This window comes from Asterias amurensis, chromosome 3 (assembly GCF_032118995.1).
Source record: "Asterias amurensis chromosome 3, ASM3211899v1".
NCBI lineage: Eukaryota > Metazoa > Echinodermata > Asteroidea > Forcipulatida > Asteriidae > Asterias > Asterias amurensis.
Window position 1 is genome coordinate 22,571,999 of NC_092650.1, and position 22,205 is coordinate 22,594,203.

At 39.3% G+C, this 22,205-nt stretch overlaps 2 protein-coding genes and 1 long non-coding RNA gene across 3 annotated transcripts; 1 reads left to right on the forward strand and 2 right to left on the reverse strand.

Moving 5' to 3' along the window:
- The first annotated feature begins 25 nt into the window (after positions 1-25).
- On the forward strand, positions 26-3,141 carry LOC139935137 (uncharacterized). Its single transcript, XR_011785766.1, has 2 exons — positions 26-1,448; positions 1,505-3,141. It is a non-coding gene; the product is annotated as an uncharacterized lncRNA (long non-coding RNA).
- Positions 2,715-8,566, reverse strand: LOC139935136 (peptidase M20 domain-containing protein 2-like). The gene is made up of 3 exons (XM_071929611.1): positions 8,001-8,566; positions 4,144-4,435; positions 2,715-3,739 (listed from the first exon to the last, which is right to left on the reverse strand). Exons 1-3 carry the CDS (start codon positions 8,379-8,381, stop codon positions 3,186-3,188), a joined length of 1,227 nt encoding a protein of 408 aa, XP_071785712.1. The 5' UTR covers positions 8,382-8,566; the 3' UTR covers positions 2,715-3,185.
- Positions 8,567-9,254: 688 nt separating this feature from the next.
- On the reverse strand, positions 9,255-22,181 carry LOC139935225 (GPI transamidase component PIG-T-like). Its single transcript, XM_071929724.1, has 10 exons — positions 21,992-22,181; positions 20,538-20,715; positions 19,638-19,765; positions 19,233-19,342; positions 17,753-18,025; positions 17,250-17,394; positions 16,139-16,339; positions 14,503-14,668; positions 12,201-12,281; positions 9,255-11,324 (listed from the first exon to the last, which is right to left on the reverse strand). The coding sequence occupies exons 1-10, from the start codon at positions 22,179-22,181 to the stop codon at positions 11,000-11,002; spliced, it is 1,797 nt and encodes a 598-aa protein (XP_071785825.1). The 3' UTR covers positions 9,255-10,999.
- Positions 22,182-22,205: the final 24 nt, after the last annotated feature.

Below are 22,205 nucleotides of genomic sequence, written 5' to 3' on the forward strand. Positions count from 1 at the left end.
AATATTTCAATATTTTAATACTTCTCTTATCCGTCCAAGTAATCTTATTAAATTTATTACACTGATTAGAATAACATTTCGGTACACATCAAATTGTAGTATTTACATGTATGTTAAATTTACACATTGATTTGAATAATGACAACATTAGTAAATATTGCTGACCTTTACTTAGTGTCAAATATTTTGATCGTGTCAGTCTTTTCAAGTAAAGAAATTCATTGGAAGGCATGGTGTAAAGATATATAGTTAGCAATCAACAAAAATCATGGGGCCTGGAATTTCATCTTTGAGAGGGCAAGGACATTTTCATTTCAAAGGGTGCACTTTCGTTGAAAGCTTTTTTCAAAGTTTCCAAAACTCTTTCTGGAAACTTTTGAAGGGGCACTAAGGAAAAGAAAAGGGCAACAGGGGTCATGGCCTCCGTGTACACTCCAGACCTGAATATTCATTGGGTTTGTCGCCTGCTTGTTGTTTCAAGAAGAGCTTCTACTTTGAAAGCTTGCTTAAGAACGGGTGTTTAGGCTGACATCCAACTAAGTTAGAATTGCTGTTATTGGTCAAACATCTTACAAAATTAAACTATACTCTTACAAAATAGTGACTCATCATTTCCTGCCAAGAAAAGACGTTGATACTCATAAATATAAGCTATGACCCCTTGCATATGACAGCACCCTCACCGAGGTCAAAGAAGGCAAATCATCAGATGACCGAAGTTCTTTGAGCGTAAAAACATGGACGTGACTTCAGTGTCCCTGTACTCCTCTCTTGATAAACATACAATTTTAGATTCAAAAGCCAATAAATTCATGACGTGTATGTGGTTGCTACGGTGTGTTTTACAAAGGTATATTCGCAAAATTCAAAGTAATTTAATATGGGGGTGGGGGGGGGGGGGGGGCATATCAAGAAGGCAACCAAGCCAACCAACCCAACCAAAATGCAGTGCATGCAAAATGAACACTTTGGTAGCACTGGAGAGTGGATCAACTTTCAGTGTCTACTATCCCAAAGAAGAACACACACCTGAATCTTCACTAAGACTACAAAGACGATTGCCTCCATGCGCCCCTGGTCATTGCCTAGGTGCCCTTGAAATGCTTAAGACTTGGCCTAGAAATATACAATTTCCTCATAGGGTGCCCTTTACCAAGGAGAAAATAATAATGCCTTGATGCCCTTGCCCTTCAAAAACAGCATACAGTCATGCTTGCAAGTGGCCACACAAGGTAAACCAGTGCTACCAAGTCACACCTCTCTCATTATAGCTCTCTGGTAACAGATCTCCCCCCCCCCAAACAAAATATGAAGTAAACAAATAAATGTTAAAGGAACTTGTTGCCGTGGATCGGTCGAGTTGGTCTTTGAAAAGCGTTCTGAAACTGTTTTTTATAAAGTACATATGGGTAGAAAGATGGTTTCTTTTTACCTCGTCGACTAACACGGTCGGCCATTTATGGGAGTCAAATTTGTGACTCCCATAAATGGCCGACCGTGTTAGTTCGCGACGTAAAAGGAAAACCTTGCAGATCCAAGGCAATGTGTTCCTTTAAGCAGCACTAGACTTCATGACACCTTTGCACCCAAATTGTAAATAGCATGCATTAATAGTTTGGTAAATATTCAGTTGTTTAATATGACATACTTAAATTAACCTCTACATGTTTTGAAGTTATTTCAGGTCAAAATGATTGAGTTAATTAAAAATTTATTATTTAAAGGCAGTGGACACTATAGGTTATTACTCTTAACAATAATTAGCATAAAACCTTACTTGGTAACGAGTAATGGGTAGAGGTTGACAGTATAACATTATAAGAATCGGCCCCCTCTGAAGTAACCTAGTTTTCGAGAAAGAAGTAATTTCCACCAACTTGATTTTGAGACATCAGATTTAGAATTTGACGTCTCGAAATCAAGCATATCTGAAAGCACACAATTTTCGTGCGACAAGGGTGTTTTTTTTCTCATTTTGATCTCGTAACTTCGATGACCAATTGAGCTCAAATCTTCCCAGGTTTGTTGAGATACAGTGAGCAGACTGGTCTTTGACAATTACCAATAGTTTCCAGTCTTTAAACCACACATTTGAAAGTGCATACAAGCTATGTTCAATCAAATTTTGTCAAAAAACAAATGTAACAGAGCTTTTCCTATGTCCCTTTCATTTGAAAGCTAAAATCCATTTTAGTAATTTTCTATTCCATGTTTTTTTAAGTGGTGAACAGGGAGTTTTAACATCACTACAGAGACATCATATTATATTTGTTCTGAGAGCAAAGTGTCTAAAAACCATCAAATCTACAGATGGTAATTTGTTTGTTAATATTCGACATATTAGTATCTCATTAATTATTTTGGTTTGTGTTTACAATAAGTATTTCTTTCCTTTTAAAGGAACACGTTGCTTTGGATCGGTCGAGTTGGTCTTTGAAAATCGTTCTGTAACCGTTTGTTGTAAAATGTATATGGTTAGAAAGATATTGTAAAAGTAGAATACAATGATCTACACAAATATGCCTCGAAATTGCGTGGTTTTCTTTTTACCCTGTCGACTAACACGGTCGGCCATTTATGGGAGTCAAAATTTTGACTACCATAAATGGCCGACCGTGATAGTTCGCGACGTAAAAGGAAAACCGTGCAGTTTCGAGTGATACTTGTGTGGGTCTTTATATTCTACTTTTAAAACATCTTTCTAACCATATGCATTTCATAACAAACGGTTTCAAATGCTTTTAATAGACCAACTCGTCCGATCCAAGGCAACGTGTTCCTTTAAAGATACTATGTCCGATTTTTGGCGGCCATTTTCTAAGTTGACAAAACTGGCATCTCAGAGCGTATGTTTGTGCGGCCATTTTGTAAGTTGAACAAACAGCATCGCATGAGCGTTCAATAAAAAAAAACTCAAACGTGTGATTCATATTCAACGCGCGTGCAGAATGACGTGCTTGTCATCTTGCGGTCCCGTGGCGTTTGTGCACGAAGTATCACTCATGCGCCCTCTAGTTCTTATATATAACTCTATGGCTGGAACACAAACTTTTTTTCATGAATCTGCTTTGGGATTCCATTCACCACAGCATCTGTAGGAGGGTTTTACAACTTTCTCCTCCTGTTCTTTTGTTTACAAAACCCCCCAAAAGTGTTTCAGGATCTTTGCGATTGCGACTGTTTGCTCACTGCCAACTGGTGAGCCCAACCGATCCACCCTCAACAGCCATAAAGTCCTGCTTCACTTTGTTCATCACTGATACATCCTGCATGGCTTCAACGGCCGTCATGGCAAGTGCCTTAGCCACTCTCACAGTGCTGCAATGTGCAGCGACCTCACCCGCCGCTTCCGTGAACTCAGTGGTGTGGTTCACAACACCGCCATCAATGTCAAAGGCGGGGGCGATGCACGGCACGACGTGCGAGACGTTCCCCGCATCCGAAGATCCGACGGGGGTGTTGAGTTTGTCGCAGTCCGTGGTGAACTTTACCCCTTGGCTCTTGGCTTGTCTCTCGTAGATTTCTGCCAGTGTGTTGTTGGTGAGGAGATTCGAGTAGGGGTGGTCGGTGAAGCTGAACTCGATCTCGCATTGGGTGGCCTTGGCGGCAGCGACAAACGCTGCGTTGGCTCGCTGCTGGAGGAAGGCCATGTCAAGGTGGTCTCTTGCGCGCAGGTAGAACTTCATCTCTGTCTTCTCGGGGATGATGTTTGGTTTAACGCCTCCACTGCTGATCACACCTTTAGAAAACAGGATGAAGACAAGTTTGGGATGAACATTTATTTCTAAGATCGACTAGTGAATAACTGACTAGAGAACTGGTTTATGGATCTGTATAACTATTCTCAATGCTCTATTTAGAGCCATTGATGACGAAATTTATGGGAGGAAAACCCCAGAGAATTACATCAGGGAAAACCCACATAGTCAAGTTGGGACTGAAAAACCCAATCCAAATACCCCCCTTGGGATTGAAACAGGGGTCCTAGTCCCAAAGGAGGAAGGTGAAGCAGGACACCAATACACCAATACAACATTACTGTAAGCATCAAGTGAGTTCCTGATTGGTTTTAATCTATCTGGCCCTACTGGCTAGTCATAACAAAACTTTGAAAGTTCAGTTCAAGTGATCATTTAGACTTACCATGAATTTGCATGAAGGGTTTCAACTGCTGTCTGAGGACCGATATGTTGTTATAGCAGAGTACAGCGGCGTCCAGGGCGTTACGTCCTTCCCAGGGCTGTGCTGAAGCATGGGCTGCTTTCCCCTGGTACAACAGTGTGACTCTCATGATGGTCAGCATTATCGGCTTGCTGATGTTGGCGCTGTAAGGCGTGACTGTCAGCGCCAGGTCGACATCCTTGAAGAAGTCCTGGTTGATGGCGTCAATCTTGGTGCCGTTGCCTTCCTGATCTGGGCAGCCGAGGACGGTCACCTAGAAGAGGGGGATTGTGAAAGATGATCAGGAGTTAGATAAAAGATAATGCTTTAAAAGCTGCATTTGTAAAGAGAGAAAAAAAACACTATTTACCAGGGTGGCTTGGTCGAGAGGTTGGTTTGTAACAGCTAAAAGTATTCTACAGTATTTTTGTTTGTAGAAAAAATTTGTAGTGTAAATGTTTAGTTTTGCAATGACCTACTTGTACATGTAACTATGCACCCACTGTAAATTTTTCAGTTCATTTTTGTCCTATCAAACAACATTGGGTAACTGACTGGGTAAATCTTTAAATACACCAGTAGGTTGTGTATGAACAGAGAGACAAATTAACTGGAGTGGGACTTGAACCAACAACCTCCAGATTATTAAACCAGTTCTCAACCAATTTAGCTATCCTGCCCAATGTTGGAGGTCTCCCTTTTTAGTCAATGTCTTTGTTGATTTGTCTAGTTAGTAAACTGTCAAGCCAAAAATATTTAAACTGTGTTTTATTTATAATAAAGAAAAGTCAGTTTTCAAAAAATTGTTATTCTTAATATATTTTTCTTATGACGTAACAAATGAGGTATGTTCGTAAAAATCTCTACAAAAGTTACTGCACATAATGCACCCGGGAGCTTTTTAACAAATGGATTTGGCACAGTATGAATATTAAACTATAATTCTTATCAAAGTACTCCGCCAGTGAGTAACAAAGTAACACAACATTTCCAGCCACGAGGTAAAATCATGATCACATAGAACACAATTAGGAAAATGGCTCACATGGCAAGCTATGATGACCTCAAAGCTTCCCAATGAAAGGCAACTGATTCTTTGTTCTGAGCCCTTTTTTTCCCTTCAAGTTCCTGTCCGTGTACTTATTTCAGATGAAAACAATTCACCACAGAAACAAACAAGTGAACAATGAATCTGACTGCAACGGGATAATAATAGACAGGAAAACCAATACAGAAGCAATCAACCATGTATGTGTACGCAAATGGTGTATGGTGACCTCAACCAGTTCCCGCCAGTTTTGAAAGCCGTGATCTCTGTAGCATGTCGGCTGTGAGTTGCATTCACAAGTTTTAAGTTTAGAACTGTAAACTATAGTTGGAAAAAGTTTCTTGAAATTTCTCATAATCACTAAATCAGGTAGGGAATTTCAATGTATGAAGGGCAAAGATATTTTTTTATTTATAAAAGTTGTATGATTGACCACTGAAAAGAAAAACAAAGAATTGAAGGAAAAGCGGTCACATGCTGTGCACAGGAAACAGGTTGTTTAGGCTTTAAGCTGCTTTTTGTGATTGAGTCAATGCTGTGGTGATCAGCAAAAATATACTTGGTGATTAGTCAGTGTATGCTTGTAGTCAGTGTATTTCTTACTCACAGGTTAATATTTTTAGAAAGGTAACAGAGGCCGATTTCACAAAGGGATAAGGACCAGTCCCAACTTGGGACCAGTCAACTTAGGACCAGTCTACTTCTACTGCTCCGCTATTATGAGCGAGCCATATAGTTTCTAGGAAGTAGGACTAGTCAGGGACGAGTTACTAGTCCTGTGCTAACTCCAGATAAAACTAGTCCCAGGGGGCCAGGGATAAAACAATAATTTAAAAAATGTGAACAATTTGAAAATCTTAGACTAACGTACCAGAGTAACAATTTTTGTATCGTTTGTTAATGTTAGGACTCTTTTTTTAAGAGTAGTTTATGTGATATTTGATTGGTAGCCCTTCATATTCATTGAGTGGAGATGAAAACTGATCATGGAAACTATCAAACAGTTGCTTCTCTTGATTGAAGATTGAAGCAACTTCAACATCATTTGTTTAAATTAAAACCAAGAAAATAACCTTTGTTGCGATTAAAAACTACCATGGTTGGGTCACAACAAATTTTACGGATAACTTTACTTTTGAACGAAAGCCTCTGAGCCTTTACTACCTAGTTCTAGGATTTATAATACAAATTTATGTCGACTCAAATATAAACAACATCGAAATTGAAATTAAGATTAAAGTTTGTTTCAATAGATTATTTAAATTTAAAATGAAATTTTGCTTAATAAAGTGAAAAAGTATCTTTGGATTGTGATTTATTTTTCAGTATGTTTTGATCATATCCATTAGACATACATGCAAGCACTATCTTTAATTATTCACAAACAAAATTAGCCAATTAGCCAATACTTTGATTGAGTTTTATTTTTCAATGATTTTTGGCTTGCCTGAATCAATTACAGTCATTTGACCAGTTTGGGATCATTGACCGGTTCGGGATCATTGACCGGTTCGGGATCACTTCAACTTTGCAATAACCAAATAATTATATCACTTCTCATTATTACCCATTTCTGTTGATAAATGTGAAGATTAACACCCATTAAACCAACAAACCCAAAATAAGGTGCCAAACATCATCACCAAAAAAGTTATGGCTGTTTTCCTGAAGGTTGTCTGCGAAATTTATCATTTTTTTGTTTAAAAATGTTGGTTGAAAAACACTGTTAAAACTTCTTACCTTTAGAATTGGAGTGCAGGGGCAAAAAATATTTATGTAAAATGATAAGAATGTGTAAAAAAACATTCCTGTAAATACTGTGCAGTCATCTTGTTTCTTTGAGGAGACGAAGTTATCAAAATCTTCTTTGGGGGGGGGGGGGGGGGGGCAACTTACCCTTGACCAGTTCGAGATCACTCAACATCTCATTGCTTCAAACGGTGCCGCACTAACTTACTAAGTATGGTAAAATCATACTACTGCAGTAGAAAGTTTATTTAGATGATTTTGAGAAACATTACTTCAACAAATTCTTGTAGATTTTTTTTTGTGAGAAAATTAAACTTGGAGGGGTCAATAATGCTTCTTAGGATCGCTTCACTTTTTCATTTGCCTTTGCTGTTGTTTTGTGGTTTTGTCGCTGGGTTTTTGCGCTGCTATTGAAGACACTTGCATGACATTCACTAAAGAAAGGAAGTCCAAGTCCATGCCAACACACCTCTGAAGTTTCGTGTCATTGAGAGACAGTTTTATGAATGGGAGTATGGGTTTGCAATAAAGGGCACTCTACTGATTCAGAATAGATTCAACTGATCCTGAACTGGTCAAACAGGTGACAATACTTTTCTTAAAGCCTCTTAAAAACAACAAAATTTTTTTTGTCAGTGAATACTTGGTGAGTTTTATGTCATGTTTAGGTAAACTGATAAACTTTTTTGTTTAAGATATCAAAGAGATTGCAACAAAAAACAATGTGAATTCAAAAAGTGATCCAGAACTGGTCAAACGACTGTATACGAAGCGTTGAAAATCAGCCTACGTACATTTCTTCCTGACAAGAAAATAATATGGATTGGCGAAAGCAATAATGAACAACAAGCCAAATTCCATTGACCTTTTCAAGTATTCGAGATAAAGCTGTTTACAAATATATGACCATGTACTGACTACTAGGTTATTAGGTAGTACTACTATAAATACTAGCTGTTCGTACAATCATGACGATATTGTAATACAAAATACAAACAATCAACAAAAGTCCAAAGTATTATTTATTTAATCTAACAATCACCTTTCCGAGCCTTTTGCCATTGCTGTTCGTCTCAATCACTGCCTTGATTCCGAGGGCGGCTGCCACAGTCGCCTCGGCGATGAGATTTCTACCAGAGGCATGTCCCAGCTCGGGTAGGGCGTCATATTCACAGAGAAAACAGACGTGAAGTTTCCCGGACTCTTGGTCCGAAGCACCGAACGACGCCCTGAAACCCGTGGGGGCTAAGAACTGTTCTTCCACCTCGAACCCTCGCTCACGAAGGAACGATGTCAACAGCGTGTGAGCGTGGAATTCTTGCCGGCCTAACTCTGGATTTCGCCAGATTTCTTGGCCGAGTTCTCTCAGTTGGTTTTCTTCGTTGTCGATTGACTTTTCTACGCACTTGATATAAGACTCCATTGCTGTTTTTCTTATTTTTTGACAAAAAATAGCAGTTACGTTGACTAGTTGTGCTGCACTGGTACGTCCCGTGTTGTTGCTTGACAGCTAGCTAGCTCCGGCTCCTTGCATAAAGACTAGTGCTGGTAATTTCCCGGTTATTTTCCATTCACGCACTTGTCCACGGGTTGGATCCAGCTGATCGAATGACTCGCCGATCGGGGTAGAACGAGTTGTTCAAGTATGGCACACCATTTGTTGCAAATCTTAAAATACATTTTTAGGGGGGAAATTCAACAAAGAACACAAATGAAGAGAAGTATTTTGCTTGCTTATTTGGTTATTAAAATTCACGTAACCCAATATGGAGCTACAAAAAGATACGGCTTACAAAAGGGCAGCGTGCACTCTGCAGGCTAGGTAAACGTTCTCATCCTGTTTATTAGCATTAGGCGTGCCATATAAAAGTCTCAGATTACAAAACAACAGTGATCATTATTGTACCCTGATCGAGTACCCACGTGTTTGACCGGAACAGTCCATTCAATGCAGTGGGGGATAATACAACGTGGAGATACAAAAACAGTAGATTTTCTGAAAGTGGTAAAGCGATTAGAGCAATATATAATTTGTAAGTCTTACATTTCAGTCATGTATAAATACGGACCTGTTTAATGTTTGACAATTTCCTGGTAAAATCGTGAATAACTTGAGACACCCCCATCATAAAACAATGGAATAAAACAAAAAAATACCCAACTAAAATAGTGGGTGCGTTCGTTTAGCTTCCCTGGGTCGACCCCTGTGTGTGACGGTTTTTTTTCCAGGACGAGCGTGTGCAGATATTAAACCCACGTTCGTCCCAGAAAAAAAAACCGCCACACACCGGGGTCGACCCAGGGAAGCTAAACGAACGCACCCTCTACCTCCATGCAAAAATAACACACTTTTTATGAAATTGAAAGTATGTGTTTTCAGTGGTTCATAGTTACTGTTCTGGTAAATGAAATTGGTACACTGGATCAAACATGATTAATTTTGTTTATCATAATTGACATTATTAAACTGACAGCATAATAAACAATGGGGACAGCTTGGTTTGTTTGGGTGTTTTTGTATCAAGTAGAAAATCTATTATCATAAACTATAAATTATATCAAAAGAAAATGATTGAAATTGGTCAATACAAATTTCAAGGAGTTAATCAAACATACACATATCAAAAGAGCTTTTAATGTTTTACTTTTGAATTGCTTTCTTTTTTATTGATTTAAGTATTTACATTAACAGTTACTAAAATTAAGGATACTCGTGCATATTTCACATGTTTTAATAAGGTAATCAATGTGTTGTAAAAAGGGGAAAATTATCAAGAACCAGGCCTTGTTGGGATTAAACCACTAGTTGAAAACCGATTCAACACACTTTGAATCCCATTCATAAATACCTTTTTGGTCAAAAAAGTCAACACTTTTTGGTCAAAAAGTATAAATAAACGCAAAAATTATAATTGTCTGATGATTTCTTTCAACACAACAACCCTCAAGCTATGAAATGGTAAGGCCCTCGGGTAAATAACTCTTTATAAGGGAATGCTGTGCACGTCGCGAGTATCGCGTGATGTGGCACAACTGTTTCAGCCGATGCTCTCGACCAATAGGAATGAAGAAACTTGCATGTCACGCCCATGTTTCAACACTTTTTACTAGTCATAAACAAAGGTTTATACACACCCATGTGACGCGCTCTCCACCAATAGGAATAGCGAAACTGTCTGAGGTATTTATGAATTAACCTTTAATTGATTTGACCATAAAAAGGATATGCAATATAAACATATAAAGTCCAGAGTATAAAAAATGTACAACCTTAAATCATCCAATTGCAAACAAGATACAACCAAGCATGGATCTACACAAACATTACACCGTACGGTGTGTTTGAATGAAAATTGTATGTTTAAAGTCTTAAAGACACTGTACACGTTTGGTAATTGTCAAAGACTAGTGTTCTCACTTGGTGTATCCCATAATACGCATAAAATAACAAGCCTGTGAAAAATTGGGCTCAATCGGTCATCGAAGATGCGAGAAAAAGATGCAAGAAAAAACACCTTTGTTGAACAAATATGTGTGATTTCAGATAGGAATAAAAGACTAGCTACTAGTGAGAACTATACCTCTTTCTCAAAAACTACATTACTGCAGAGGTAGTTGTTTCTTTACAACGTTTTATACTATCAACAGCTCTCCAATGCTCATAACCTAGTCAATTTTTAAGTAAATATTTGTTTCGAGTAATTGCCAAATGTGTACCTTCCCTAAAGGAACACGTTGCCTTGGATCGGACAAGTTGGTCTTTGAAAAGCGTTTGTAACTGTTGTATATAAAATGCATATGGTTAGAAAGATGTTTTAAAAGTAGAACACAATGATCCACACAAATTTGCCTCAAAATTGCATGGTTTTCTTTTTCCTTTGCAAACTAACACGGTCGGCCATTTATGGGAGTCAAAAACTTGGTAGGCTTCCAATTAGTTTTATTGCGATTCATTTTAAGAGTGACTACTAACTGTGTGTACCTTCCCTTTAAAGGTAAAAGTAGAAATGTTCTTGAGATTCAAGCCCAAAATAGGCAACATCAGCTTTTAGTTGTTTTAGAGTCCGTTACATCCTCAACCCTGGCTGGGTCATCAACTGCTAAATCCTCATCAGGGGTCTCCTTCTTTCGACTCAGCCCCAGAAATTTGAGAACTTTGGCCTTGATGCCCCCACTCGCCTTATTGGGCAAGAAAACAAAGCGCCTGGTGGTGAGATTGTGCAGAGACCCGAATCCGATGGCCACTACAGTACAGGTGAGGCAGATGACATTGTAGGGCATGCTGAAGTCTGGTACGGGGAGCTGGATCAGAAGTGGCTCTGTGTACACACGCAAGAATGCCCTGCCTGGGCTTGGGTCTGCAACGCTGGAAGAAAACAAAGGGATTCATGGATAGTTAATTCAGTGACTGCTATATATCAGGGATAATACTTGGCAATTAGGAAAAAAAATAGTCATATTATAGAGGATAAAGGCTGACCTACATGTACACATGATGTCGGTTTTAATAGAATTTTCAGACTATTTAATCACAATTTTTATAATTTGTCCAAGGGCCTAAAGGAATCGGAAATCAGACTAAAATGGGAAAAAAAATATCCTGGCTGTCTATATTCCGCCACCCCTATGTTCTGACAACCCTATAAACTGACAACCCTATACCGCTGGAAGAAAAGGAAAGGTTTCATGGATAGTTAGGACTGGAATTTTATCTTCGAGCATGTTGAAAGGACAAAGTCATTTTCATTTAGCAAATGGCACTTCCATTGGAAAATCTTAAAGTCAGTGAGAAACTTTTGAAGGGCACCAAGGCCAAGACCAGGGGCAATGGAGGCAATGGTCTCTGTGGCCTGCATGTAATTCCAGGACTGGATAGTTAATAAGGTTACTGCTCTACAAACCCAAGTTCTGACAACCCTCAGCAGAAAACCAATCCCCAACAATGGTACATAAGACCAGTGAATTTCGGCTGCCCCATTTCTGATAAACATAGTTTTTTGCATAGAGATTCTTCAACCCCCCCCCCCAAAAAAAAAGAAAAAAAATCTAAGCAGAAATAATATTGGTTATCAAAAGAAGTTTACCATCCAAACTGAAACTACTATGTCACATGCATTGGTTATCTGCGTACTTCTGTGACGATGGAATGATTAAACAAACCATTTCTGCTGAAGAGAGCTCCAGCAAATTTGGCTCAGGTCCCCATCATGCAAATCAATGATAAAGTATAACGAGTACAAACCTGGTGATCATTGTGGCACTGTGAGGTTCTGTTGATGTGATGTTATTATAGGATGGCATAAAAGCAGACACAACAGCAGAGCTGCGTACAAACAAAAAGCAACAATATCAACTTTACAGAAACATTTTCCCCTTGTGTGTTGGAATACTTTCTCTTATTCTGTGGAAGTGTCGTGGCCGAGCGGTTTAGAGCACCGAATTCAAACTCTGGTGTTTCTGATCAGCTGAGTGTGGGTTCGAATCCCCAGCCGTGACACTTGGACACACGTGTGGTAATTACTAAAAATAATTATTAGCATAAAACCTTACTTGGTAGCGAGTAATGGGGAGATGATGATATCATAAAACATGGTGAGAAACGGCTAATGTAAGTTTTCGAGAACGAAGTTATTTTCCACGAATTTGGTTTTGAGACCTCAGATTTAGAATTTGAGGTCTCGCGATCAAGCATCTGAAAGCACACAACTTTGTGTGACAAGGGTGTTTTTTCTTTCATTATTATCCTGCTACTTCCACAACTAATCAAGCTCAAATTTTCACAGGTTTGTTATTTTACGCATATGTTGAGATACACCACTTGTGTTGTGTAAATGTATGTAAAAGAACCTATACTAGTGCACTTATCGAAAAGAGAAGGGGTTCGCCCCGGTGTTCCTGGCTGGATTGGCAGCATATTGCACCACAGCACCTTGTAAACCATTACATGGTGCTTAGGATTAGGTCTCATATTATAAACTTTGTCCCACTCTCCTTACAGTAAAAATACCTGGCGCTTTGTATGCCTTGGCAAAAGGTGCGTTATAAATACGATTATACAATTTCCTTGTGTGTTGGAATACTTTCTTATAATAAAAGCAAATACTGTCTGCGTAAAGCCTGATTAAAACTTCCTGCAAATGCGAAGTGAATTTTTACGTGATTTTGACGTCACAACTATCCTCTCGCAGCAGTATACGCAAGTGAGTTAAAGCCATTGGACCCTTTCGGTACAGAAAAAAAAAAAAAAGTTCACAGATTTACAAATAATTTACAGGGTTTACAGAAGGTAATGGTGAAAGACTTCTTTTGAAATATTAGTCCATGAAATGCTTTACTTTTTGAGAAAACGGTAAAACAATATAAATTCTCGTTAACGAGAATTACGGAGTTGTTATAAACACATGTCATGACACGGCGAATTGCGCGAAAACAGGAGTGGGTTTTCCCGTTATTTTCTCCCGACTCCGATGTCCGATTGAGCCTAAATTTCCACAGGATTGTTATTTTATATATAAGTTGTGATACACGAAGTGTGGGACTTGGACAATACTGTTTACCGAAAGTGTATAATGGCTTTAAGCAGAGCTGAACTGCTGCTAATATTCGTTGCGAATTTTGTGACGTCAACATTCCCTTCGCATTCGCAGGAAGTATGAACCGGGCTTTAGAGTCAAGATTGTTTTTATGAAGTCCAGTCTTATTGAATCTAATTGACCTTTGCCAGTTAAAAACACTCCGCATTATTTTCTAGCCATGGAAAGTTCTCCTCTGCTAGGGACCAAACATCAGGCCACTAACTTTTTTTAAACATTGACACCATAGGTCCTTAAAGGCAGTGGACACTATAGCTAATCATCAAAGACTAGCCTTCACAGTTGGTGTATCTCAACATATGCATAAAATAACAAACCTGTACAAAATTTGAGCTCAATCGATCATCGAACTTGCGAGATAATAGTGAAAGAAAAAATGTTCTGTTTGATTTCGAGACCTCAAGTTCTAACCTTGAGGTCTTGAAATCAAATCTGTGGAAAATTACTTCTTTCTCGAAAACTATGGCACTTCAGATGGCGCCGTTTCTCACAGTTTTGTTTAGTATCAACCTCTCCCCATTACTCCTCACCAAGTAAGGTTTTATGCTAATAATTATTTTAAGTAATTACCAATAGTGTCAACTGCCTATCATCAGTAACAAATGTGTTCACACTTTTGTTGTAGGAACAAATTGCTCATTGGGCCATCAAATTTCCTGTTCTTTCTTTCAGCTCCCTTGGGAGTTTACAACTTGGGTAGCCAGGGTGCTCCAAAGGCTTTTTCAACCTCTACTCCCACACGTACCTATTTATAACCCTGGGTGAAGAGAAGCAATAATAGTGAAGCAGCTTGCTCAAGGACACAAGTGTAATGACCAGGGCCCAATTTCATTAAGCTGCTTAAGCACAAAATTTCGATGACCAGAACTTGAGTTCAATGCTCTAAACCACTTAGTCATGAGCTAAAATTACACATCGCATTGACAATTTTTCTATTTCACAAATTCTCACCTGATATGGAAGCCAATATTTGCGTCGGGCGGGTACTCGGTCCACTTTAAGAATGCTTTGTCAAACTGTATACTGAGCATCGTGACTGATTTAGGAGGAAGGGTTAGGACAAGCTCTAAGAGGTAGGGGTTGGAGCGGTCGTTCCCAGGAGTATACAACTGCTTCTCTGTAACACACAATTGATTCATAATATCAATGAACATTTACCGATTGGTATCTGCCAATTTTTATGCTCATGGCACATGAAGATAATTATCCCCGTCATTTGAACATTATGTTATTCTTTAGAGAGAAAGTGTTCCTCTATGGAACCATTTGATTGTTTTCATCATATATAATTTATACAACAAAATGACCTGTGAAAACTTCATTTCAGGTGGCATGCTTTTTTGAGACATCGCCGTTATTTTCTCTCGATTCCGATTATAGATTGAGCCTAAATTTTCACAGGTTTGTTATTTTATATATAAGTTGTGGTACAAGAAGTGTGGGCCTTGGACAATACTGTTTACCGAAAGTGTCCAATGGCTTTAAGATAAATTTTTACACTTGACTGTATATTAAAAGAGATGTTTAGCAAGGCTACAGATACAGATACTGATACGAATATATCAACTCCTTGTGTAATAGATGTTCAATTAGCCTCCGGGATTAATTTCGGTTTTTGTTTTACCCATACACTGATGTGTGTTAGCACTGTATACTCAGTACTTTCCCAGAGTCCTGTGAAAAAAAATACCACTCTTTGTGTGTTCACGTGACATCTAAAGCCCAGTTCATACTTCATGCGAACGCGAATGCGAAGCAAATTTGACTTGAATTTGACGTCACACCCTCCTTTCGCAGGGAGTAAAGCAGAGTTCAACTGCTGCGAATTGTTCGTTGGGAATTTGTGACGTCAAGATTCGCTTCACATTCGCATTCGCAGGAAGTATGAACCGGCTTTACTGTGACTTCCGCGTTTTGTATGCACTTTGAGACTGGATAAGTTTATAGAATCTGTATCCGTATCTAAACGCTTGAGAAACCTCTCTACTGTCTGCGGTCTGACTTTGGTGCGCCACATCAATATCGCCAAGGCTACTTGAACACGATGGGGTCAGACTTGGGTCGATCTGTAGAAGCTATTAATCAAAAGCACCCAATGTTGGTGGTCTTTTCGATTTTGTCAATTTTTCTTTGAAAGGGGGTCAAGTTCACAAAAACACTAGGATTAATCTAAAATTGAGTTGTCAATATTACCATAGTGAGCTGTATTATGAAACGATAACTTTGCTTAACAATGAAGATTGATACAGGATTCAGGTACGTCAACACTATGTGTGTTCACGTGACTCGTAACTGAACTTCTGTGTTCTGTATGCACATTGAGAACGGATACGGTTATCGAAATCTGTATCTGTATCTGAACAGTTGCAAAGCGTCTCTACTGTCTAAAGCCTGGTTCATACTTCCTGCGAATGCGAAGCGAACTTGACGTGAATTTGACGTCACACCCTCCTTTTGCAGCGATTACTCGCAAGGGAATCAACTGCTGCGAACTCAACTGCTGCGAATTGTTCATTGCGAATTTGTAAAGTCAACATTCGCTTTGCATTCGCATTCGCAAGTATGAACCAGGCTTAACCCAGCATACCTGGTCTGATGAACCGGACATTGTTTTCCACTTTGAGCGTATGAAGGTACAACCTGATGAACCAAGGCACTTTCTCCATGTAGACCACTCGCAGCGATTCCGTTGGATGATTGTTGAGTAATTGACACTTGATACCACCTCTCTCTTGACCGTAACCGGAGAGGAAACGATGGACCTGAAGATGAGGAGGTTGAATTGGAGCTGGCAAAAAAAACAAAGGATCAGAAATTAGAAATCATTTGTCGGGAACGGCAGTGGACACTATTGGTAATTACTCAAAATAATTATCATAATAAAACCTTTCTTGATTACGAGTAATGGGGAGAGGTTGATAGTATGAAACATTGTAACAGCTCCCTCTGAAGTGACGTAGTTTTTGAGAAAGAAGTAATATTCCACGAATTCGAGGTCTCGAAATCAAGCATCACAAAGCACCCAACTTTGTGTGACAAGGGTGTTTTTTTCTTTCATTATTATCTCGCAACTTCGACGACCGATTGAGGTCAAATTTTCACAGGTTTTCTTATTTTATGCATATGTTGAGATACACCAACTGTGCAGACTAGTCTTTGACAATTACCAATAGTGATCACTGTCTTTACGGCATTTCTCAACCTCAGTTTGGGCTCCGGCTCTATGTGCCCTCTGATGTACGAGCCACCAACGCATAAAAAAAACTCGCTGCTCCAAAGACGATGTGACCGCCCATGGCTCATCGACGATGTGACAATCAACCGCCCTCTGTTGACAAAACATTGTACACGTCATGTTTATCCGGGCAAAAACATGCGTGGCTGCCAAAACACAAAGGTTTTGCCCGACGGTATGCTATGTTATGATTTTCGAGTGACGTCAGAGGTCACATCGTCTATAGTCCTGAAGCCAGTTCATACATACTTACTGCGTTTCCACTGCAAAGGCAGCACGCGAAGCACAAGCCAACAAAGATGGAGCCCAAGCCGGGGTTTGAGAAAGACCCAAGCTTCACTCATGACAACACCAAAACTTGAATCCGGTGCACAAGACTGCTCTTCCGCGACATTTGTGGAATTATGAGCCTTAAAATATTTGCAAAAATTATTCTTGGCCAAACTGCAGTACAGTAACTTACAATATTGCACGTCATCAGTCCACTTCATAGCAACATTGATTCTGTGCTCCTTGGTGAGGGACTTCAAATCGTAAACGGCGTAAGAGCGCCCTCTGCTGTTCGTAACTGTTGCGTAGTCTGGAGTCAGCAACCAGCTGTTAGAATCCTGAAACAATATTGAACAAGAACTGCCTTTTTAAAACTCCATATGGATTTTGAACAACCCGTCCCTGCAACTGAACCGTGTACAAAAACAAAAGGTCTCACAGAACATGATGACTTTTCAAAATGGTGGCACCAAAACTTGCTTAGCACAAAAAAATAGATTACCAGCCAGAATACCATACAGTTACTACTGCTGTGACTGGTACCCCGGTCAGTTCATGCGTAACCCAATAATTTGCTAAGCGTTATGAATGGGTAAAAACCAAATTAATAAGCTTTACGAAATTGGGTCCAGGTCATTTGAAAACCAGTTTTGCTTTGTATAGTTTTGGGCAGTCTCCAGACAACCAAGAACTTACATCCTTATCAGTAATATCCACGTAGACCTTGCTAGCGTCTGCCATGGGGCACGTGTTACTCAGAGGGCGCTCGAATAAACTTCGGAGCGTCCAGTCCTGCCTGCCGTTGTTGCCCGCCGGTGGGTTGAACACGGCTGCCAGGGATTGGCTGAGCTCTAGGGCAGTCCTAGTGCATGCTGGGTAATCATCACATACAGGTCGGAGGTCGACTGCTAGGGAGTGGTAGTTGGCATTGTAGAGATTGCCCGCATGGAAGAGGGTGGACAGGCCGGCCTAATATTACGAATGAAAACAAAACATAAACAAAACTCTTTAACAACATTTTTGTTGAACAACAAGGTTCTACAAAACTTTAAATAGTAGAATGTTCTACAAACTCCCATTTCTATGAATTTCAGGAAACACAAGACCACTGGACTTGTCTGTTTCAAGGTACTAGGCCAAAATCACTGGCCTCAGGCAAGTGGCCTATGGCTAATTTTGAGCAGTCACAGTTAAAGGCAGTGTACACTATTGGTAATTGTCAGAAACTAGCCTTCCTAGTAGGTGTATTTTAACATATGCATAAAATAACAAACATGTGAACATTTGAGCTCAATCGGTCAACGAACTTGCGAGATAATAATGAAAGAAAAAACACTCTTGTCACACAAAGTTGTGTGCATTTAGATGGTTGATTTCGAGACCTCAACGAAATCAAATTCGTGGAAAATTACTTCTTTCTCCAAAACTATGGCACTTCAGAGGGAGCCATTTCTCTAAATGTTTTATACCATCAACCTCTCCCCATTTCTTGCTTCTCTTCACCCAGGGTTATAAATAGATACGTGTGAGAGTAGAGGTTGAAAAAGCCTTTGGAGCGCCCTGGCTACCCAAATTGTAAACTCCCAAGGGAGCTGAAAGAAAGAACAGGAAATTTGATGGCCCAATGAGCAATTTGTTCCTACAACAAAAGTGTGAACACATTTGTTACTGACACAGTAGAATAAGCTGTTTCATACACTGCTTACCAACTTTAAAGACAGTGGACACTATTGGTAATTACTCAAAAAATTGTTGGCATAAAACCTTTCTTGGTGATGAGTAATGGGGAGAGGTTGATGGTATAAAACATTGTGAGAAACGGCTCCATCTGAAGTGCCATAGTTTTCGAGAAAGAAGTAATTTTCCACGAATTTGATTTCAAGACCTCAGATTTAAAAAATCAAATCAACCACCTACACACACACAACTTCGTGTGACCATGGTTATTTTTCTTTCATTATTATCTCGCAACCTCGATGACCGATTGAGCTCAAATTTTCACAGGTTTGTTATTTTATGCATACGTTGAGATACATCAACTATGAAGGCTAGTCTTTGACAATTACCAATAGTGTCCACTGCCTTTAACTTTGACCCCGACAGTAGCAATGTGTGCTACCTCAGGTTTGACTGAACAGGGAATGGCTAGGATGAAGGGAAGACTCATCCCTCTTACCTTTGAATCACAAGGCAGAAGTTTCTTCCATGGGGTTAGGTTCTCAGTACACACAATCTCTCTTGGGAGTGTAGCGTAGCGCATGTTGGCCGGGTTCTTGGCGTAGGACTCTGTCATGTCAACAAGAATTTAAACAGTAGTAAATACGTTTGTTAATCACTCTTGCAACTAATTGCAAAAAAAACTTTTGGCTAGAAGCCGACAGCAGTTGACGATAGTATAATGCATTTTGAGAAACATTTCACTTGGAAGTAATGTGGTTTAGATAAAAAGACATAACTTGTTACGCCCCAAACATTGCATCTGAGAACAGCTACTTCTCAGACTATGTAATGCTATTAGTGATTATTCTTCCAGATTGTTGCCAATATCTCAAAAACGTGACCACCTTTTGAAATGTCTTACCTGAAGCCACCCCACTGGGCTTGAATGAGAACTGTGGCTTTGCGGTGTTAGTGTCATCAACAAAGTTGAGCGAAGCACAGAATAATCCTGATAGTGCGTTGATCAACCCTTTCCAAGCCTCATCCACACTAGCAACAAATAATAATAATAATAATAATGAAAACTTATAAAGCGCACAAATCCACAGAAGTGCTCATGGCGCTAAAATACATACAATAGCATTAATTAATATACAATAACAACAACAAAAATTAAAATGTAAACCTAAGTTGAGAGAAATCTAGAACATGTGGTATAGAATACAATAATACAAATGCAATATTTAAGAAAAACCATCCTAAAAGGTAACAAAAATAACAATAATTAAACCATTGAATCAAATGCCTGTTTGAAGAGATGTGTTTTCAGTTGTTTTTTAAATTGGGTCAAAGAAACGGATGATTTTACTAGTGCAGGCAGTTTGTTCCATAGACGAGGGGCAGCATGTGAAAAAGATCGATCTCCCCATGAATGTTTGGAAATGGGCTCAATAAGGAGGCTAGAATTATAAGACCTGAGTTTTCGAGGAGGATTGTACGAGCTGAGAAGATCATCAATAAAAAACAAGAGACAAGAGACAACACACTTGTAAAAAAAACTGTTCCATGTGAACACAGATTTAGATTCTGAGGTCTCGAAATCAAGCATCTGAAAGCACACAACTTCGAGTGGCAAGGGTGTGTTTTCTTTCGTTATTATCTTCCAACTTCGACGACCAATTGAGTTCAAATTTTCACAGGTTTGTTATTTTGCTTATAATATTGAGATACACCAAGTGAGAAGACTGGTCTTTGACAATTACCAACAGTTTCCAGTGTCTTTTAAGGTTTCTTAATTATGATTAACTATTACAGCCATTACCTTGGAGTTGAGGGTTTAAACCACACCCAGAGTTGTGCCCCAGGAGGAGCTGACTTGACAGGGTATCCCCATTTCTCATGTCTCCATAGGCCATGTGTTAACGACAGATGGAGCTCCTGAACGGAGTACTTGGAGATCACCTGACCAAGTGTCTTGGGGAACAGGTTGTAATGGGACACTGTGATGTGTGCAGAAAAGACACAAATAAGAAGGAAGATTAAAGCCATTGGACACTTTCTAAAAAGAATAAAAATTAAAAGTTCACAGGGTTACAAATAACTTACAGGGTTTACAGCTAGAGGGTAATGTGCTTTACTTTTCGAGAAAACATTAAAACAATTATCAATTCTCGATGTCGAGAATAACAGATTTATTTTAAACACATGTCATGACACGGCGAAACATGTGGAAACAAGGGTGGGTTTTGCCATTGTTTTCTCCTGACTCCGATGACCGATTAAGCCTAAATTTTCACAGGTTTGTTATTCCTAACGAAGTGTGGGCCTTTGGATAATACTGTTTACCAATGTTGTGCGATTGCTTTAATTTACCTGGATTTAACCTGAATTTATAGATTTAAAAACGCTTTTAAACGCTTTTTGTCCCGCTTGACTTGAATTGGAAAACTGTTACATTGGTAATAATATGGGTTGTATTTCAATGGATGGTACCACCAGTGTTTCTGAAGTCGAGATTTGAATTTGCTTACATCACAGACAAAGAGCTAAAAGAAAACACAGATTAAGTGTCACATATATACCCAACTGAAGCAAATGAAATTGTAGAATTGAAGTAAAAAAACAGAACATTAACTGACATATTGATTATTGTTCCAAATGACAATACACAATGTTTCGTTATTTACTTATTTTACATTATTACATCTATACTACCAAGGCTCAAATCGCATTGGCGCCGCCATTGTTGTTTTGGGCGGCGCCATTTTGTTTTCACGTCAAGTGGTGCCCGCACCCTGCTAAAATGATGCGTCCTGGGGAAAATTTCGGGTTACCCGTGGGTTTTGGGGGCATGTGTTGTTTGTGACGTCACAGTCAAAGCGCGAGCGTGTAGTAACTTTGGGATTGAGGGCAGGCGCCGTTTGTGATGTCACAGTCACAGCGCGAGCGTCCAATAACTTCGCGCCTACATACAGTAAAGAACCAATGCCTGGGATCGAGGCACGAGGACAGGACGATGGCTGGTGGGGGTTTGGTCAAAAGTGGTCCACCGTCGACATGATTGAGCCTCATACGATTACATTGAACTGTTATTTCAACATCAGTCTAGTTACATGTGCATTAATTATGTACATGATTGAATAAAAAGTCAATCAAGATACAAAAGAAAAGGGCAAAAAAATCTACAACAATCAGTTCAAATTTAGAATAGGGCCTACTAAAAGTATTATAAACATTTAGAATTTAGTGATTTTAGTTTAATTTTACTTCACTTACTTTCATCTTTGAGGCTAACATTCCAGGTAGTTGTAAACTGAAAATGTCCATAAACATGGCCACTTGAAAGAGGTTTAAAATACAGCTCCTCTTGAAAACTGTCTTCCCCCACAGCCCCTGTAAAGTGCACCAAAACAAGGATGAAAACACCACAAAATACGGCAGCACGTTCAAAACTGGAAGCCGCCATCTTTGTGGTGAGGGCGCTGTTGCA

Bases quoted from the DNA above. Each gene is read 5' to 3' on its own strand.
- LOC139935136 (XM_071929611.1), bottom strand. From the start codon at position 8,381: ATGGAGTCTTATATCAAGTGCGTAGAAAAGTCAATCGACAACGAAGAA. The intron at 4,436-8,000 runs GTGATTGTTAGA...CCCCTCTTCTAG, and splicing joins ATGGCAAAAGGCTCGGAAAG to GTGACCGTCCTCGGCTGCCC. The intron at 3,740-4,143 runs GTAAGTCTAAAT...TGTTTTCTAAAG, and splicing joins ACCCTTCATGCAAATTCATG to GTGTGATCAGCAGTGGAGGC.
- LOC139935225 (XM_071929724.1), bottom strand. From the start codon at position 22,181: ATGGCGGCTTCCAGTTTTGAACGTGCTGCCGTATTTTGTGGTGTTTTC. The intron at 19,766-20,537 runs GTAATGGCTGTA...ATTTGTTGCTAG, and splicing joins TTTAAACCCTCAACTCCAAG to TGTGGATGAGGCTTGGAAAG. The intron at 12,282-14,502 runs GTGAGAATTTGT...GTTTGTACGCAG, and splicing joins AATATTGGCTTCCATATCAG to CTCTGCTGTTGTGTCTGCTT.